This window comes from Pseudovirgaria hyperparasitica (genome assembly GCF_010093815.1).
Source record: "Pseudovirgaria hyperparasitica strain CBS 121739 unplaced genomic scaffold EJ05scaffold_9, whole genome shotgun sequence".
Classification (NCBI taxonomy): Eukaryota; Fungi; Ascomycota; class Dothideomycetes; order Acrospermales; family Acrospermaceae; genus Pseudovirgaria; species Pseudovirgaria hyperparasitica.
Window position 1 is genome coordinate 876,989 of NW_022985557.1, and position 18,817 is coordinate 895,805.

Consider the following 18,817-nt stretch of genomic DNA (forward strand, 5'->3'; position numbering starts at 1 on the left):
GGGGGAGGGGGAGGGTGAGGAGGGGGGTGAGGATAGGGATGGGGAGGAGGAGGATGATGATGAAGTGTAGTGTTGTGTGGTCTGAGGTAGTGTGGATTAGCATAGTGAATGAAGAAGTAGTTGATGTGTGTCTTTTTTTCTATATGACAGTAAGAGTGCAGTGCAGTGCAGTGCTGAGATTAGGTTGTGATGTGGTGAGATGAGGTGGTGAGGTTGTTGTATACTATACTACATACTATATACTATACACCGTAGTCTGTAGTCTGTAGACTATAGTATTCCCTCCATCCATCTGTCCATCCATCCATCTATCAAGCTGTTCACGCTAGTGTTGGACACATACACACACATACACACACATACACACACATACACACACATACACACACATACACACACATACACACACATACACACACATACACACACATACACACACATATATACATATATATACCACCCGCTCCGTCCGCATTCGGGAATACGTAGATAAGTAAGTAGAAAGTAAGTAGAAAGTAAGTAGAAAGTAAGTAGTAAGTAAGTAGTAAGTAAGTAGTAAGTAAGTAGTAAGTAAGTAGTAAGTAAGTAGTAAGTAAGTAGTAAGTAAGTAGGAAGCTAGGCATTTCACTCTATATTTAAGAGGTTGACGTGTATGGCTCTCTATATTCCGTCTCTATGTCTCGATGATATCTCTATATCTATACCTCTCTGCATCTCTAGACTCTATCTATACATACCTATCTATATCTCCAACTCCATCTACATACCTACCTATACCTCTAGCTCCATGTCCCGATCCATCTCCAGACTCTACATCCATATCCATATATCCACCCAAGCCAGTAAACCGAACATACAAACCTCTTCTCTCCCTAACCTCCCCACGATTCAGGAAAGAGAGAAGCGGGGTAAGGTTTAGGGCGAGAAGCAATTAGAATACGAGCTTCTTCTTTCTACACACTTTCTACAAATGTTTCTTTTTTTTAAAAAAAATACTTCTTGTGGTTTACGATTTTTAGGGGACTTTTTTTTTGTCTTTGCTTTTTTTTTTTTTTATATTGTATCACTTTCTATATTGCTTCTTCATGTCTGTTTGTGTATGCCCCGGCGCGGATATTCGGCTGTGATGCTTGGATGCTTTAAAAGTACTTGGGATGGGGCTTTGTGTTGGGCGTGTTTCTTTCACGGGTGGGTAGGAAAGGTGGAGGAAGGGGAAGGAAAGGATGTTTCTGGTGGGGTTTGTTTGGGTTGTGGTGGGATGAGGAAGGGGTTTGATATTGGTTCTGCTGGGAGGGGGAATTGATTTGGGCATTCGTTCACTGTAGACAGAGTATAGATTTGACGGGACGCGATGATGTACGAGGCCGTGAGCATAAGGGGATATTCACGTAGAATAGCTCACGCTCAAGCTGACCAACACCGCCCAGCAGCTGGTCCTAGAAAAACTCATTATCGTCGCACCACAAACCACTCCCCCCGCCGCGCCCATTCCCACAACACCCCCTTTCCCCCCTAAAACGTACACCCAGACCCAATCTTAAACTCAGCATCCGGCACCCTCCGCATCTTCAAGCCCTCCACAATCCCATCAACCAGCCGACTCACCATACTGCCATCCGGGTCATTATTCGGATTAACCTCCGACACCGTAAGCCCCCTCACCTTCCGATGGCAGAGCAACTCGCCGAGCGCACCGAGCGCCACATCCGGGTCCAGTCCCGCATAATGGGGGAAATTAGCAAGGGGAAACACGCCGCTGTCGATGCAGTCGACGTCAAAGTTGACGTGTATGACGTCGACGCGGGCGTCGAGCCACTGCAGGGCGCGGCCGACGGTGCCCAGCGGATCCTGCTGCACGGTCTGCTTGCTGAAGGCCTTGAAGCCGTGCTCGAGCAGGTAGACCCAGTGCTCGGTCGCGGGCTGGCGCGGGTCGAAGCCGAAGAGGACGACGTTGTCGCGCGTGATGAGGGGTGCGCCGTCTGGGCTGCTGAACTGTCGCATGCTCTTTAGGCTGCCGGGCCGGGCGGTCAGGTGGGTCATGGTCATGCTGTCTAGGATTGCGCTGGCGCCTTCGGTGTCGGTTTGGGTGGGGAGGGTGAGGTCGACGTCGCCGTCGAAGTAGAGGAGGCCGAGTTTTGTGCCTGTCGGGTGCCAGGAGCTGAGGCCGGAGAGGACGGCGGGGGTGATGGAGCAGTCGCCGCCGAGGATGATGGGGAATGATGAGTGGAAGTCGGTGTGGTTGGTGGTGAGGTCTTTGTGGATGGCGGTGAGGACGGCGAGGGCGTTGTCTTCGTTGCGGACGCCGCTTTTCTTGATGGCTGGCTTCCATGTTGCTGCGTTGTGGAGGAAGTCGCTGAAGAGGACTTTGTTGTGGATTGAGACGCGGCAGCCGGCGGACTTGAGTTTGTGCTCGAGGCCGCCTTTCTTGAGGATGGCGTCGGGGGCGTTTCTTTGGCCGGGGAAATGCGTGCCGGCCTCGGTTGGGATGCAGATGATCCGGACCTGCTCGCCGTCCTGGAGGGGGTCGGCCATGGTTTGGTGAAGAGTCTTGTTAGCAAGGTTACGATTAGCACAGTCTTGGTATTTGGATAGCCGTGATCAGGGCGTTTTAGGCCGTCAGCATTGGATGAGCGAGGCTGTCATGAGCAATCATTTAGTGCTTCATTCCATGCCAACAGCTCTGGATCTCGACAGAATATGGACTCGAATCTGCGTGGGACAATGTGGTTATGGCGGACGAGGGATGTACTTGTGGTTTCAAACAATGGAGTCTGATGGAGAGTTGCACAGTTGTTGGAGAGTGTGGCTGTTACTGTGGGTGTACTGTGGCTGTGTCGCACTCAAGTGGCTTATGCTAGTCCATATCGGGAATTACCCCACACGCGCCTGCGGACGGGAGATTTGCCGTCCCTTCCGTTGTTATCACGATACCTATCATTGATGATCGCTGCTGCATCCTATTCATCATGAGAACACGCTGCTGAGACATTTCGCGCTTCGGAACAGATCACCAGCTCAAAACGAACTGGATGGTACCTACATACATGTACCGGGCTAGCCCTGCCACAAGCATCCAGTCCCTGCATCGCGAATTGCGATCAGCACTGTGTATCAGCTGATTCTATAGACTTTCATTTGCGCCCATCATCTATGCAAAGCTTACCAGGCTCGGTCGTGTCCTATCAAAGTTTCACCGCGTTCTCTTAGTCTAAACTCACTCATGAAATCGATATGACCTTCCTCATTGTCCTACATCTGCCGCCGTAACGGTAACGGTACCGGGCTGCAGCTTGCCAGCCCCTTGGCCTGTACTGTGTACCACGGCCCACTAGTGTCCTGTATAGCCAGCATATATAACTCAATAGACCTCCCGTCCTGCGTACGAGTCACGTTGCTCGTAGCACTCACTAATTGTATTTGTACTAAGACAATATGGTGAGAGTACTGGACGTTGTCGCCATCGTCGCAGTTGCGACAACTGCAACGGCACAACAACAGAGCGACTACGACCCTCTCCAGTATGTAGACCCGCTGATTGGGAGTGCAAACGGAGGCAATGTATTTGCAGGCGCTTCCATCCCGTATGGAATGGCAAAAGCTGTGGCAGACGTTGATAGCCAGAGTAATCAAGGAGGCTTCTCAAGCGACGGCGGCAACGTGACGGGCTTCTCGACCATGCACGACAGCGGGACCGGTGGCTCTCCCTCTTTGGTAGATTGCAACGTCTCCGGTATCACAGTTAGCATTTACTGATACTTCCAAAGGGTACATTTGCGTTCTTCGCCTACCCCGGATGTGATGGCGACGATATCAATCGCTGTGTGTTCCCCAAGAATGCGAGGAAGGTCGGCTACGTCAACGACTCTATCAAGGCCAAGCCCGGCTCCTTTGAGATATCACTTGTCAATGGCCTTTCCGCCGCCATGACCACAACACATCACACTTCTCTGTTCAGCTTCACCTTCTCAGAGCCATCGACCAGCCCGCTCATCCTGCTCGACCTCACGGACCTGCAGAACTCGAGACAAGACAATGCATCGATCTCGGTAGATGCAGACACTGGCCGCATGACCGGCAGTGCACGATTCCTACCATCCTTTGGCAGCGGCAACTATCTTCTTCACTTCTGCGCGGACTTCAAGGGCCCCAGCATCCGCGACAACGGCATATTCGCCAACAGCCGGGCAAGTGCAGACGTCAAAGACCTCCAGATTTCACGGTCGATAAATGGCTACCCCTTGCCGGGCGGAGGCTTCATCCGGTTCGGCTCCGGGGAAGGGCCGCTCCTTGCCCGCATCGCGACTTCCTTCATCAGTCCTGAGCAGGCATGCTCCCATGCGGAAGAGGAAATCGGTGACTTTGACTTTGACAGAGTCAAGAAAGCTGCAGAGGATATGTGGCGCGAAAAGCTCAGCCCTATCAAGCTTGACTTTACAGGCGTCGATCCTGATCTGGTAAAGAACTTTTACAGTGGTGTGTACCGTACCATGGTCAATCCGCAAGACTACACCGGCGAAAATCCGCTCTGGAAGAGCGACGAGCCATATTTTGACTCGTTTTATTGGTACCTGCCTCTTTGCTGCCTGAATGAGATCTCTCGCTGACACTCGTCTAGTCTTTGGGATAGTTTTCGGTCGCAGATTCCAATGGTAGGTTGATGCCGGGCGTTTGTGCATAGCTCTGTCACGACATATCGCGTGACCCGTCCCAACGAACACTTTGCTAATTCTCGCATCCAGCTTACCATCATTGACACAACTGCTGTCGCTCGAATGATCAGATCATTAATCGAAACGTACGTCCATGTAGGATGGCTGCCCGATTGTCGTATGTTGCGTCTTCAACCCTGTCGTTTCGAGTATACAGTTCTGACAATCTCTGCAGGGATGACCCTTTGCAAGGGCTTTACCCAAGGCGGCTCAAATGCAGACAATGTACTTGTGGATGCATACGTAAAGGGCGTTTCCGACGGCATCGACTGGGATCTGGGCTATCAAGCAGTCGTCAAAGACGCTGAAGTCGAGCCCTATGACTGGTCCAACCAAGGTCGCGGCGGTCTGGACAGCTGGAAATCGCTCGGATACATTCCTGTGCAAGACTTCGACTACAAAGGTTTCGGCACAATGACGCGCTCCATTTCGCGCACGCTTGAGTACTCGTATAACGATTTCGTCATCGCACACTTGGCCTCTCGACTGGGTGGCCGCGAAGCAGACGTCCAGAAATACCTCGGCCGCAGTGGAAACTGGCAGAATCTGTACAAGGCAAACCAGACTTCCATGAACTTCGATGGCTCCGACACTGGGTATACCGGCTTCTTTCAACCTCGCTATCTCAACGGCACATTCGGCTTCCAAGATCCCCTCAAATGTGCCAACACCGACTCGTCCGGGTCCGTATGCTCTCTCCAAAATTCCGGCGCCGAGACATTCGAATCTTCGATCTGGGAGTACTCCTACTTCGTACCGCACGACCAAGCCACACTGATATCGCTGTTCGGCGGTCCCGAAAACTTTGTCAAACGGCTCGACTATCTGCACGACCAGAACATAACATACATCGGCAACGAGCCCTCGTTTCTCACCGTCTTCCAGTACCACTACGCCGGCCGTCCTGCAAAGAGCGCTCTGCGCAGCCACTTCTACATCCCCCGCTTCTTCAGCACAACGCCCGCCGGCCTGCCCGGCAACGACGACAGCGGCGCCATGGGCTCCTTCGTCGCAATGAGCATGATGGGCCTCTTCCCAAACCCAGGCCAAGACGTCTACTTCATCATCCCGCCATACTTCCCCTCCGTCAGCATCACGTCCCCCGCCACAAACAAGACGGCAAGCGTCAGAGTCACAAACTTCGACCCCACGTACGCGGCTGTGTATATCCAGAACGTGACGCTGGACGGGCAGCCGTACACGCGGAACTGGATCGATCATAGCTTCTTCACCGATGGCAAGGAGTTGGTGATTACGGTGGGCTCGACGGAGAGTGCGTGGGGCACCCGTGTGGAGGATTTGCCGCCGAGTGTGGGCGAGTATGTGGGCTTTAATGGGTCTGCGCCTGCGAAGCGGATGGAGAGGCGGATGGAGGACGGGAGGGAGGAGGCGGCTGGGATGGGTCGGATGGGTTTGCCGTAGATATCTTGAACAAGCCTCTATTCCCATATCCCTACACGTGTCCTTGACAATCGCATCGCGAAAATTAGTAAGGACCGCCACGTTCAATTCCAACAACGAGGTTTCCTCTGATTGATGTCATTCTATTATTGGAATCACAGCCGCACAATCATCCCGCACACAAACGCCCCCAAGGTCACAAGTATGAAACTGCTCAACACCCCAAACCCATCTCCCCCTAACCATCCTCGAACACACATATAACCCTAAGTTCTCTTGATATGCAAGAATAGAGGTTGACCAGCTCTTGTCTGAGCCGAGGTTGCTACCACATACCCCAGGTACTCCATTCGGAGGAGTTGGAGGGGAAGGTTGCAAAGATCTTCGGCGAGGTCTTCGGATCAGTGCTGACCCGATCATGGACATAACAAGCTTTGAAGACTTTATCTTTGCTGGCTCGACGACGGCCTCACCCGTGTTTCTTCGATTTCTGAGGAGTCTTAGACAGGAGGTGTCAGCTCGGGGTGTGTTTACACATGGCGATATCCGACCTGCAAACATTATTGTGCGTCAAGGCGAAGACTTGACTTGGAAAGTCGTCGCGCTTATTGATTGGGAGACCAGTGGCTTCTATCCTTCATACTGGGAATGCGTCAAGATGACAAACAATTTCCATCATACAGACAATCACGACTGGTACTTGTACCTGCCAGAATCTGTATCTCAACATCGGTATCCCGTTGACTGGCTCGTCGACAGAGTATTGGATATTCATCTTAAGAATAGTTAGTATAGAACGTCATAGATTGGGTGTAATGCGGTAAAAAGGCGGGACATGAAGTCCTCATGATTTTCATAGTCGGCAAGGGCCTACAGTCGAGTTTATATATATAACAGGGCAGAGGCCCGATTAGGCATAGCGCAGCGGGCGGGAGCAAGTACGCTAAATTTAGAACGGCAATCGCCGTTTCCTGACGACCATGAATGCGATTTTGCCGCCTACGTCTTTATAAGTAGACTCTAGTTGAACGTCGGGTAGAGTGAACTCTAGATAAGACAGTTGAGGGTGAGAATGCGCATGCGTGAGTGCTAAGAGCCTTAAGTTCTTAGTAGGACAACGACAGATACAGCGCATACTCATTATACACAAGTTCCACACACACACGTACATACACAGACCCACACCGTCCTACAGTTCAACCAATTTATCTCTCTTGTGCTCTCTCTTGCTCTCTCACTCATTCTTTCCCTTTCCACGGGACCCTGCCAGACGCGAGTATAAGTGAGTACCAGACCAGGGTATCGTACATGTCTCGAGCAGCACGGACGTGCGCATGCCCCCGCTGCGTGGTTTTGATGGTGCCCATATTATTTCTGAAGCAGATCAATCAACGTGCTGCGGTTTTATCACCTTGACGAATGTAAAGGATGCGAAGTGATGCAATGCGCAACTTAAATTTTCCTGCGTCCAGACTCCAGCGGGGGCAGGGCCCCGAAGACGCGTGCTTGCATGCGAATATAGGTCATGGTACATATATATATAAATATATACATCACCTAGCGTAAGTATTAGAGTCCATTTTATTCCTCTTTCCGCGTTTTCTCGCCGTCTCAACCCCCTTCCCTTCCCCGCTCCTTCGCGTGCGCGGATCAGAGCACACACAGTTCAAGACAGTCATGTCGCGGTCCACGAGGTGGAGAGGAATAGCTCCCAAGATTGTAGCAGTACTCGCACTCTACACTGTGCCCTCCGTGGCTATGGGAACCTACGCATTTCACAGATCATGCGACGAGTACCCCTTTATAGAGGAAGCCATGAAAGAAGCCATAGACATGGCCAAGATAGCATATGAGCACCTCCGCACGGACGTTTTCCCACCCGACCTCCTTCCGGCGTTTCTGCGCGTCTTCAATACTTCCCCCTACGGCGCCAACCGTATGAGAGACGTCATGGGCATCGTGAGACCCGTAAAGCAGACCTACAAGGCTATATCCATGTTGCAGCCCATACCCCGATCTGCATGGGATTATGCCGACACCCACATCTACTGCGACGACGATGACCGCTGGAAGCCGCAGGACGACGATAAGGTGTCTCCGGACAATGCCCTTGGGATGGTTATGGTCCCGAACAGCCAACGAAGACCCGATAAAAAGGTCTATGAGGATGAGTCTAGCAGCTTGCTCACAATAGGCACACCCACCTGTCGCTTACCGGATATGATCGCGGCAACGTACCGAAAAGTGAGGCCATCGCCGCCGTATCGAGAGGTGCCGAGCGGGCGCAGCGCTATTACAATTTGCAAAGTGAGAGATAAGTACGCTTCGGCGACGATGGAAGCCCTGAAGCTGTTGGGATATTTCAGCATCCCAGAGCTCGGCATAGACGAATTAACCCAGCTCTTGAGTTTTCGTCTTCTGCATGAGCTTACAGCTACTGAGCCAATGAATAGTATGATTGAGAGTTTCCTGTGTTACGCAATGTCCGTGCGAGAGTGTGGCTGATTATTGCCTTTAGGGATACCTGACGAACGTGCGATTACGTGGCAGGATGTTATCTGGAAACATCCCACAGAAGCGGTGATGAGATCGGCCAATTATGGTAGGTCTGCCGGGCTTGTACTTCGCTATCTTGCTAAAAGGTGATACAGCTTTTTTTGGCCTACTGGTGCTGCTGGACGAGTGGGATTATTTACTGAGTAACGATCATGCTGAATCTATGCAGGGTATCCTAGATGTGAAGAGGCCCGAGAGTGATGACAACGATGACAGCGATTAATGAGAGAGTAGTCCTTGATGGCACGTCTAAACCACACCCGTTCAATAACTTTAATCACTCCTATAGCTAAATGACGTAACTACTCTTTACCTAACATCAAAAGACATGGGGAGTCGTCTGATCTATATTCTGCTAAATATATGAATTCTATAACAAGATTAGATACACTCAAGGGTTTATTTAGTGAGGTTCTTATCTAGGAAAAAGCGATCGGGGACTGCCCGCAGGCACTGTTGACTGACACGAGGACTGTTGTTGGCAATTCGCACTGTGATTGTGGCAAGCTCAACGGGTGGTCGAGATCTTCTTGTTAGAGGTCATTCAATACTGCTGGTAGGGCGGGCAAGGCAAGTGAAGTGTAGGACAGTCGGGGAAAGGCAAAAAAAGTAGAGCAAGTAGTGAACGCGGAGTGTGGAATGAGGGTCCAAGAGAAAGAAGACGTGTACTGATAGAAGGGACAGGAATGCAGAAATGAGAGTACAGAAATGCAAAAACGAGAGAGCAGAAAAAGCGACGAAAGTGATCGGTAACCAGTAGCCAAGAAGAAGGAGAAACAGACGAGCGAGATGTAGGAAGTGATTGGTCGGAGAAAGAGTACTGGGCGGAAGTGGCTGAAGTGGCTGAACGTTGAACGCCACACCGGTGATTATATGCGAGTCAGGTTAGAGCAGCGGCGGACGACAGCTCGTGTGCAGATTGACTCGTGCTGCGGCGGCAGCATGGAATGTTCTTTGCAGGGAGCTATCGAGTCAGAGCAGTAGTACCAGACGATGATTATGACCATCATCGTCATCATCATGAGCGGACGGGCGTAGAGTCAACAATGTCGCTTACAATGCCACTGTCCCATTCGCCTGCTTGTCGCGCTCCCTTGGGCCTCCAAGCGGTGCGTTGTACACCCACTCAGACGGACGAAGCAACAAAAGGCGACGAGGTGCAGGGGCGGCAGCACTAACTCTACGAAAAGGCCAATTATAGGCACCGCGCAAGGGAGAGGCATCGAAAACAAAATGCGCGCAATCATCTGATTCTGATGAAGTGGAGACGATATTCCAGCACGATTAAAGCAGTCCAATCCTTTCAGTAGAAGAGGCCTGAAAGATGACGCTGAGGTGGGCGCCGGCATGTGATAATCGTTTGTGCAGCATCGGCGCGTGTCACAAGGGCAGAGGCGACATGCCCTGGTCTCTGGCCCATTGCATACATAAATGGATCTTTCGGCGGGTCTAGGCGGCAATGCAGCCGCTATTTGGAAGCCAGAGATGGGGAAGAAAAAGGATGGAGATGGATATAAAGAAAGGAAGAAACAAAGAAAAAGAAGGCTCAGAAACAGGAGCTTAGGCATGGAAGTGGAGAAGCATCGCTTGTCAAGATATCCGGATGTACGTGTAGTCGAATCTTCGACGTTTCTGTACCGTCCTTCGCCACAAGTGCTAGGCTGTTGATGGCGGTAGAGCTATAGATGGCAATGCAGATGCAGATGCAGATGCAGATGTAGACGTAGATGCATGCAATGAGAACGAGAATGAGGATGAAAATGAAGTTAGATACGAATCTAACGTACGTATTTAATAATTAATAACTGATAAGTAGTCTTAGATCTGCCACCTGCCTTTGGTGGCTTGGCCCAATTTCGCATTCCGCTAGTTCTTGTTAGGTATAAACTTTCAAGTGGTATATATTTTACCATATATTGGTCATCTCCACCCGTCGGCTCACTATTTGCTATTACCAGGGCGGCAGGGCCAGGGGCCATTGATCGCATTTTCGTTTTCCCCCCCCGGTCGACGCCACAAACACCCGTTCCCCACACCTATACACTTTCCCGTATCTCTATTTGATTCTCCCCGTGACATCCGGAAGCACACTGTAACAACAAACTCTACTCACTGTACACTCATTCCCCTGTCGTCTGCGCCTACATCCCCATCTTTTCCCCGCGTCAGCTAACTACTCCCTGCGCCCTTGACCGCTATACCCTTACCGCTACGAGACCATGGCCTTGAATCGCCAACTGCCATGTGATTCCTTCTCCATGTTGTCTTTAGGCTCGAGGAAGACTACATAAACCACTCTTTGCCCGCTTGCTTGACCATGCTTTCTTGACCCTTACTGTGCCATTCAATTCGCCAATCATGATTGCTTCAATCTTCCTCGCTGCCCTCGCCGCCGTTCATGTCACTGCTTGGCCGCGATATGGCAATTCCCCCTCCAAGCTTGACTCCTACATTGAGTCCCAGCTGCAGAGATCACTCCAAGGCGTTTTTGATAACATTGGTCCTGATGGTGCAAAAGCCCCTGGTGCCCATGCTGGCATCGTCATTGCTTCTCCGTCGACGCTGGACCCTGACTGTAACTCTCACATCTATCCTCACCCAGCCTCAATTGCAACTGACATGTGCCAGACTACTTCACCTGGACTCGTGACTCTGCCTTAACCCTCAAGATGGTCGTCGATGAGTTTCTCACTGGCAACGAGAATGTTGAGCACTACATCAAAGAATACATCACTGCCCAAGCAATTCTCCAGACCGTCAGCAACCCCTCGGGCTCCCTCTCGTCTGGTCGTGGACTTGGCGAGCCAAAGTACTACTCCAACATCACTCGTTTCAATCGTTCTTGGGGTCGTCCACAGCGTGATGGTCCTGCCCTACGTGCCACTGCCATCATCGCTTACGCCAGGTACTTGCTCTCACGAGGCAAGACGCAAGAAGTGAAGAGTAGGGTTTGGCCAGTCGTCAAGAATGACCTTGCCTACGTTGCTCAATTCTGGAACTCCACTGGTTTCGATCTTTGGGAGGAAGTGAATGGTCGTTCGTTCTTTGCCACTGCGGTCCAGCACCGCGCTCTAGTTGAGGGCGCTGCTCTGGCTAACAAGATTGGCCTCTCTTGTGCTGACTGCGACTCTCAAGCGCCTAATGTTCTGTGCCTACTCCAGACATACTGGAACGGTCAGTATATCGTCTCCAACATGGGTGTTTCTGCTGTACGGACTGGTATCGATGCGAACAGCGTTTTGGGCTCGCTTGCCAGTAAGTTTATCATTTCATACCTCAGCAGCCGTCAGTTGACCTCTCAAAGCATTTGACCCTACTGCCTCCTGCACTGATGAGACTTTCCAACCTTGTTCTCATCGTGCACTTGCCAACCTCAAAGTCTACGTTGACTCGTTCCGCCCCGCATACACGATCAATGCCGGTCTTAATGAATCCGTTGCTGCTGCTACTGGTCGATACACTGAAGACGTCTACTACTTCGGCAACCCTTGGTACCTGACCACTCTCGCCGTGGCTGAGCAGCTCTACGACGCTGTCCAGCAATGGCGAGCTCTCTCCTCTCTCACCGTGACGTCTGTCGATCTTGCCTTCTGGAAAGCCATCAAATCTGATGCCGCAGAGGGCACGTACAATGCCGGTACTCAGTCCTTTGACTCTTACCTTTCAACTGCCATGACCTTTGCAGACGGCTTCGTCGACATTGTAAAAAAATACACTCCGATCGACGGCGGGTTAGCAGAACAGTACTCCCGCGAAAACGGCACTGCTGTCTCTGCACGCGACCTCACATGGTCCTACGCCTCCTTTGTCACCATGGCGGCAGCGCGTCGTGCAGCCCTCATTCATTCGTCAAAAGAGCGTAAGCCACTTCAGGTACCGTCCTGGGGCGAGCCAAACGCAAACAAGGTCCCGTCGGTATGTCTCGCGTCCTCTGCTCCTGGAACGTACATCCCTGCGACCAGTGCTGGCGCACCTGCAGGAGCCGGCGGATGCACGCTTACTGTCACATTCAACGTCAACGCCAGCACCTTCTTCGGTGAAAACGTATATATCTTTGGCAACACGACCGATCTCGGTGCTTGGAACACTCAGGATGCGATAGCAGGCAATGCCGCAGGTTACACTTCTGACCGTCCGCTGTGGGACTTTGAGATCGACCTCCCTGCGAGCAGTGGTGTGGAGTATGCCTTTTTGCGTGCGGAGCCGGATGGAAGTTTTATCCGAGAGGACGTAAATAGGACATACACGATACCGCCCTGTGGAGATGTGCCTGGAAATGGCACTGCAACAGTAGAGGATGCGTGGAGTGGTCCTGTCGGAACGCCTGCTGCATAGGTACAGTCAGATTGCAAGTGAATGCTCGTTTGGGAAAACGCGAATATCCTTACATTATTGATGCTGCGAGTAATTTCCCTCATAGAAATCATACTGATGCAAGAATTTAATGCATTTGCTTGTAACATCGGTCTTGGCAAAGACATTGCGTCTGTATAGGCTTTAGAAACAGACCTAACCCCTAGCCACACTCTTGACTCTCTCGTACATCAGAAAGAGTACATTCCATCAGGGACCTACTATCTCTATATGCGCAATCTACTCTACATACTGACAAGTCCTTTTTACAGATGTCTTGGATGCCGCTCCGTGGCTTGCACAGCCTCTCAACCTCCAAAGCGGGGTCAACACGACTAATCACTCATCATTAACCCAAAGCTCTAAATCCTCTCTAATCCTCTGCTGGCGCATCATGTCGCGACTTTCGCAAGGCTTCTCGAATCTATCGCTAACGTCGAGCCTCAGTCGCGAAGCACAAGCAGATCTAAATCGGCAGCATCAACGCTGGGGAGATACATTAGATCGAGCTCGAGCTGGTAACCAAGCACAAGTTGGTCCACATTTTCCTATTATCCTACCACCGGATGACTCTGAAAAACAATCGTGGAAATGCTTGCAGTATGAAGCTTTGCCAACCGAGACATCGATTCGTCTCATACGCATTCTTCCACTTCCCTCCCTACCGCACACTCTCACTGCACTCCATGATCCGATTGTCTGCCAGATAATTACCGTTGATCTGGCGGATAAGCCTGCTTATACTGCCCTGTCATACTGCTGGGGAGATCCACAGAATCTGTTCCCATTCCGTGACCTCCATCGTCCGGCCAAAGCCTGGGCAGCTCCAGCGTTCGAGATCCGGGTCCTCAACAATGAGACAGATTCGCAGCCGATATCTGTAAGCGCCAATCTCTATGCTGCTCTGCTTTCGCTTCGATACTTGGTCACTGAGAAAGCGTTTGGTGTCAACGATTATACCGACGCCGCTGCGTGTCCGTGTGACAACTTTTGGATCGATGCCATATGCATCGACCAGCTCAACAACACCGAGAAGACTTCTCAAGTAGCGATGATGCATCGGATATATAAACAAGCCACTATGGTTAACGTCTGGCTAGGTGGCTCTGATCCTGCGTCTGACATATTCGTACTCATCATGAACCGACTTGTTAAGTTGTTCATTGCTCACAACCAACAGCCTGGCGAGCTTGCTAGCCTTCGCCACATGCGAATCGCAGACGAGGACATGTATAAGAAGCTCAACAAGACTGTTGATGGATATTCCTTCGACTTCAGTCCCATTACCACTGGAGAATGGCTGTCGGTCTTTGCTTTCTTCTCCCGCTCGTGGTTCTCGAGGGCGTGGGTTGTCCAAGAGCTTGCATTCGCAAACAAGGCATTCGCACTATGCGGAACATCTTTACTCGACATTGATGAGCTAGTCATCATACAGAATGGCCTACGCCATACAAACTGGGGCACGCAACTTCAAGCCCTTGCCGTGTACTATATCGACCCCGAACCACATATCCACGATGAGGTCATGGAGCGCCGGTTGCCGAAGAGCAACGTCCCCCGGTTGTTCAGGCCAAGTGGCTCTACTTGGGGAGCTATGGATACTCTCGTTGAGATCTTCAATGTGGCGTTTGGCCTCGGCCGCACGAGTCATTTCCTCTGGAAAGAAGGAGTTTGGGGCCATGAGCGTCGTACAGATTGTCATCCGCACACATTGATGGAGGCCATGGGAATCTTCCACAACTCGAAGGCAACTGATCCGCGAGACAAAGTGTTTGCATTCTTTGGTGTGTCGGAGGAGTTTGTTGATGGCGCAGTGGTATCTGGATTTGTTACAGTGAAAGCAGACTACAGCTATACAGTGCGAGAGGTCTTTACACAGACGACTGTATTTTGCTTACATATGAGAAACGGACTCGAGATCTTAGAAAGAAATGGCCCTCAGACTGAGGAGAATGCCCATAATCTTCCGTCATGGGTCCCAGACTTCTCCTCTCCCGCTCCTTTCAATGGACGCATGCCATGGTCAGCAATAGACGCAGGCAAGGCTGAGTTCAAGGTCAATCTTCAACAAGGTATCTTAAACATTCGCGCCATTCGTATTGGCACAGTCACATCCACGTTCAAGTATGGGTCCGACGTTGATTTAATCTTACTCTCTGAGTTCCTAAAGCCCTTCTGTGCAGAACTGGCATATCCGGTGCCTTTCTGGGACGCCGCCAATCGAGCCCAGTGGCAAAACTTGCGTTGGAATTTACCGGCACCGAGGCCTAAAGGAAGTATAGACATCCATTCGCGCTGGCAAGTCCTGTGGAGGACTCAAGTGCGAAACAATACCAACCCACATTATCCTGCCGACGAAGCCGAGGCCACGATGATGCTCAGGTCCCTGGAGAAATGCCTCTTGCAGGAGATGTTGAAGTTTCTTGACTGGTACGGTCGAGAGTTGGAAGAGAACAAAGCGCGCCTCACTGCAGTCATCGATTTCAGTGGTCGGCGCACAACACCGCCACTTTCAAAGATCCTATACACCAACATGCTGAACGAGACGTGGAAGGAGAGAATGAAGCAGGAGTTTCCAGCCCGTGCAAAGACGATGACCAAGAGCATCGAAGCATTACAACACATCGTTGGAGACCTACGCAACGACGGCCAGTTCAAGTACATACACGAATTTCGCGCAGACGTTGCAAGTCATACCGTTCGAAACCAGCATCCCATAAGCAGCATATTCAACTTTGTAGACATCATCAGCAGCAGGATACAGACCATCACCGGCGAGGGTCTTGACACGCGTCCTTCCAAGATGCTGATACAAACATCGACTAATCTCATGGGCAACGCACCACTAGCAACCAAAGCGGGAGACGAGATATGGCTGATACCAGGCCTCCGATCGCCAGCTATACTACGCAAGGCCGAAAAGTCCATGCTCGAGCGCTTGCTGAGCAGAGGGCTTGAGTATGACTTCGCATTTCTCGGCGCAGCGTATATTCATGGCATCATGCATGGCGAGGCCACAGAGGGCGTCAAGGACGAGGATTTCTGTGAGATTCGTCTGATCTGAAGCCCTGCTTAGCATCATTAGACACCTTCATGCAGGTAGTCTCAGTCGGAGAGTGTAGTTTGAGCAGTAACCTTTGAACTGAAAGGTAAAACAGCAGATTGATTCCGCGAGAGATGGACTTGGTACCGGCCTTGCAGCACATATCACACCATTTCGTAACTCTCTTATCGTCGTCGATGCGGTGGAGCTTCTCGCCTGCTTTTAGGGGACTGGGTCGATACCGGGGAGTCTCAGTTGAGATGATGTGGTAGATCATGGCATGAATGTCGTCACTTGGCAATTGAGTCGCTAGCCCCAGAGGAATCACGGCAGTTATGTGACATACTCCTTTTGGCGTTTCCGTTCAGGTAAACTGTTTTGCTTCCACTGAGATCCGCGGTTCTTGGCAGGCACCACACTACCTTCAGGGCTACGTACGTCTACCTGTGGACGTTATGAACGAATTATTGGCGCCAAGGATCCTCAAACTTGTCAGCACTTGGCAGTCGCATGAGGTGGTGCATATATATCAGCCCAGCCACTCTTCACTTATGCGCTTCGTAACGCTAGAGGTCTTGGCCTTTTGATTAACCTATTGTTGGTAAGGTGTTTCTAATACTGCGCCATGCACACCCGGCTATGCTATCAATAGCGGCTGTCTGCGTCTACAGAAGGACGCATAATGCTCTCCTGATGCTTTGGTGGTGTCTTATCCTTATTTCGACTGCGACCATGTTGACGCGGCCGCGGTCTTGGATGCCGCTTCATTCAGAGGCGGAGTCGTCGGTCTCACTGACACGGCAGTCTTAATTCGCATATAATGATGAGACTTCTCGCTCGGGCACGGGAGTCTCTACATCCTACCCAAGACTCAGTTCAGGTATCCTGCAATACGAGCGGCATCACATCGCTATAAGTGCCAGGCCTCGACATCTCGTGCTGGAGTCATGTATCGCCTCAATCTTCTCTGGCCACTTCTGCTTCAAGGTGTGTTCCTTATCAAATTTTTCGCTAGATTTCTCCTCTGACATACCCAGTGGCAACTACATTTGCTCAGTTTACGACAACATGTTTTGATGGTAATGTCTGCTACCGACTCAACATTCCTCAGCAAACAGCAGACGATGGCCAGGGCGACATCTTTCTCCAAGTCACTGCGCCCACAGCCTTCTCCTGGGTGGCTATAGGACAGGGAAGTGGCATGGCCGGCTCACACATGTTCATCGTGTATGCAGCAAGCGCCGACAACGTCACAGTCTCGCCACGTCTTGGGGTTGGAGAGGTTGAGCCGGTATACACCCCCGACACCCAGCTCACCGTGCTGGAGGGCTCGGGCATCGCAGATGGTGTCATGACAGCCAACATTCGCTGTACGTAGTATCCGCCGTGCCCAGGTCTCCCGCAATACTAACAGGTCCGTTTCTCCAGGTTCCAACTGCGAGTCCTGGTCGGGAGGAAGCATGTCCTTCTCTGCAGCCTCAGCACAATGGATCCACGCTGCACACGCTGGTCCCCCTCTCGACTCAACCAGTCCGACGGAGCGCCTTTCCCAGCACAACGCCGGAGACTCACACTTCGACTGGGACATGTCCACAGCCGTCGGTGGATCCTCTTTAAATCCCTTCGTCGACGCTGCCACTGCCCCATCTCCGTCAGACAACCCTATAATCAACACTATAACAGAACCATTCCCCCCCGCCGTCCTCCTCGCACACGCCGTATGCGCCTGCCTCGCAATGCTCCTCCTCTTCCCCCTCGGCTCCATCAGCATACGCATCCCAGGCATCAAACATGCCCTCTACATCCACGCCGGCATCCAACTTACCGCACTCCTAACACTCACCGCCGGCGCTGCATGTGGCATCTACGTCGCCGCCGTCGACGGCTACGTAAGTTTCTCCTCCATTCCCACGTCTCACAAGCTAACCCTCACCCCAGCTCCGCACCCCGCATGCCATCATCGGCCTCGTCGTGCTCAGCCTGCTTCTCCTCGTCCAACCGCTCCTCGGCATGCTACACCACCGCCGTTTCGCACAGCTGCACCGCCGCACGTCCGTCTCGCACATGCACATCTGGCTCGGCCGCGGCGCCATCACGCTCGGCATCGTAAACGGCGGGCTTGGCTTGCAGCTCACGGGTGGCAACAAGGAGTGGAATATTGTGTACGGCGTTGTTGCCGCGGTGGTGTGGGTCAGCTGGATGGGTGTTGCGGGATGGGCAGAGGTCAGGAGGGTGCGTGGACAAAGTGCTGGAGTGGAAAATAGGGGGGGTATCGGGAAGGTGTCTGGTGGGAATGGGAATGGGCTGGGATCGATGGAGAGCGTGGGATCAGGGAGGGGCATGGCAGCGTAGAGATGTTGGGCTCGATGATGCATGAAGTTAGCGAAGGCGTTTTCATGGGCACTGTTACTGTTATGTACTGCGTAAATTCGTACTTGGAATACTGTACCTGCATAAAACATACAAGGCAGGAAATATACAATCGTAAACGCAACCACCCAACCCATCTCTATCTGTCCCGTATCTCCTCATCTACACTCTCATAGCAACCTCGATTTCATCCCGCTAAATCTTATAATCATCTCTTCCCCTCTTACCTAACCACTCTGAATCCTACTTAATCCTTTGCCTACACATACCTCCATCCATACATCAATCCACCCACCCGAACACACTGCTCTAATCGTCATGTACACAATCCAACCTCCGGGTACTAAACTCAGACAATGCCAATCCTCGTATACAAACCCACCGT

At 51.6% G+C, this 18,817-nt stretch overlaps 7 protein-coding genes across 7 annotated transcripts in view; all 7 read left to right on the forward strand.

The window, feature by feature from the left end:
* Window positions 1-1,784, forward strand: part of EJ05DRAFT_493283 (WD40 repeat-like protein) — a gene marked incomplete at both ends in the record, with an annotated part of 4,146 nt that extends 2,362 nt beyond the window's left edge. The window contains one exon of the mRNA XM_033746101.1: window positions 1,744-1,784. Within this exon, the coding sequence (XP_033600050.1) occupies window positions 1,744-1,784 (41 nt within the window). The remainder of the gene's footprint in view (window positions 1-1,743) is intronic.
* A 1,461-nt stretch (window positions 1,785-3,245) lies between these two features.
* On the forward strand, window positions 3,246-6,190 carry EJ05DRAFT_395065 (glycoside hydrolase family 92 protein). Its single transcript, XM_033741369.1, has 5 exons — window positions 3,246-3,711; window positions 3,765-4,564; window positions 4,616-4,649; window positions 4,740-4,827; window positions 4,885-6,190. Exons 1-5 carry the CDS (start codon window positions 3,433-3,435, stop codon window positions 6,129-6,131), a joined length of 2,448 nt encoding a protein of 815 aa, XP_033600051.1. The 5' UTR covers window positions 3,246-3,432; the 3' UTR covers window positions 6,132-6,190.
* A 338-nt stretch (window positions 6,191-6,528) lies between these two features.
* On the forward strand, window positions 6,529-6,900 carry EJ05DRAFT_501132 (uncharacterized protein; the record flags this gene model as incomplete). Its single annotated transcript, XM_033747078.1, has 1 exon — window positions 6,529-6,900. One exon carries the CDS (start codon window positions 6,529-6,531, stop codon window positions 6,898-6,900), a length of 372 nt encoding a protein of 123 aa, XP_033600052.1.
* An 832-nt stretch (window positions 6,901-7,732) lies between these two features.
* EJ05DRAFT_476835 (uncharacterized protein) lies at window positions 7,733-8,967 on the forward strand. Its single transcript, XM_033744120.1, has 3 exons — window positions 7,733-8,562; window positions 8,629-8,712; window positions 8,762-8,967. The coding sequence occupies exons 1-3, from the start codon at window positions 7,944-7,946 to the stop codon at window positions 8,887-8,889; spliced, it is 831 nt and encodes a 276-aa protein (XP_033600053.1). The 5' UTR covers window positions 7,733-7,943; the 3' UTR covers window positions 8,890-8,967.
* A 2,057-nt stretch (window positions 8,968-11,024) lies between these two features.
* EJ05DRAFT_439987 (putative glucan 1,4-alpha-glucosidase) lies at window positions 11,025-13,001 on the forward strand (the record flags this gene model as incomplete). The annotated part of the gene is made up of 3 exons (XM_033741906.1): window positions 11,025-11,241; window positions 11,295-11,921; window positions 11,971-13,001. 3 exons carry the CDS (start codon window positions 11,025-11,027, stop codon window positions 12,999-13,001), a joined length of 1,875 nt encoding a protein of 624 aa, XP_033600054.1.
* Window positions 13,002-13,207: 206 nt separating this feature from the next.
* On the forward strand, window positions 13,208-16,546 carry EJ05DRAFT_395113 (uncharacterized protein). Its single transcript, XM_033741370.1, has one exon. The coding sequence runs from the start codon at window positions 13,414-13,416 to the stop codon at window positions 16,081-16,083; it is 2,670 nt and encodes an 889-aa protein (XP_033600055.1). The 5' UTR covers window positions 13,208-13,413; the 3' UTR covers window positions 16,084-16,546.
* On the forward strand, window positions 16,547-18,444 carry EJ05DRAFT_395114 (CBD9-like protein). The gene is made up of 4 exons (XM_033741371.1): window positions 16,547-17,049; window positions 17,100-17,432; window positions 17,491-17,951; window positions 18,001-18,444. The coding sequence occupies exons 1-4, from the start codon at window positions 17,010-17,012 to the stop codon at window positions 18,412-18,414; spliced, it is 1,248 nt and encodes a 415-aa protein (XP_033600056.1). The 5' UTR covers window positions 16,547-17,009; the 3' UTR covers window positions 18,415-18,444.
* The last annotated feature ends 373 nt before the right edge of the window (window positions 18,445-18,817 follow it).

Excerpts from the sequence above, each read along its gene's own strand:
- EJ05DRAFT_395065 (XM_033741369.1), top strand. The coding sequence starts at position 3,433 with ATGGTGAGAGTACTGGACGTTGTCGCCATCGTCGCAGTTGCGACAACT. Across the intron at positions 4,650-4,739 it reads TTCGGTCGCAGATTCCAATG|CTTACCATCATTGACACAAC; the intron begins GTAGGTTGATGC and ends TCTCGCATCCAG. Across the intron at positions 4,828-4,884 it reads AGGATGGCTGCCCGATTGTC|GGATGACCCTTTGCAAGGGC; the intron begins GTATGTTGCGTC and ends CAATCTCTGCAG.
- EJ05DRAFT_395114 (XM_033741371.1), top strand. The coding sequence starts at position 17,010 with ATGTATCGCCTCAATCTTCTCTGGCCACTTCTGCTTCAAG. Across the intron at positions 17,050-17,099 it reads CTGGCCACTTCTGCTTCAAG|TGGCAACTACATTTGCTCAG; the intron begins GTGTGTTCCTTA and ends TGACATACCCAG. Across the intron at positions 17,952-18,000 it reads TCGCCGCCGTCGACGGCTAC|CTCCGCACCCCGCATGCCAT; the intron begins GTAAGTTTCTCC and ends CCCTCACCCCAG.
- EJ05DRAFT_476835 (XM_033744120.1), top strand. The coding sequence starts at position 7,944 with ATGGCCAAGATAGCATATGAGCACCTCCGCACGGACGTTTTCCCACCC. Across the intron at positions 8,563-8,628 it reads AGCTACTGAGCCAATGAATA|GGATACCTGACGAACGTGCG; the intron begins GTATGATTGAGA and ends TATTGCCTTTAG. Across the intron at positions 8,713-8,761 it reads GATGAGATCGGCCAATTATG|CTTTTTTTGGCCTACTGGTG; the intron begins GTAGGTCTGCCG and ends AAGGTGATACAG.
- EJ05DRAFT_395113 (XM_033741370.1), top strand. The coding sequence starts at position 13,414 with ATGTCGCGACTTTCGCAAGGCTTCTCGAATCTATCGCTAACGTCGAGC.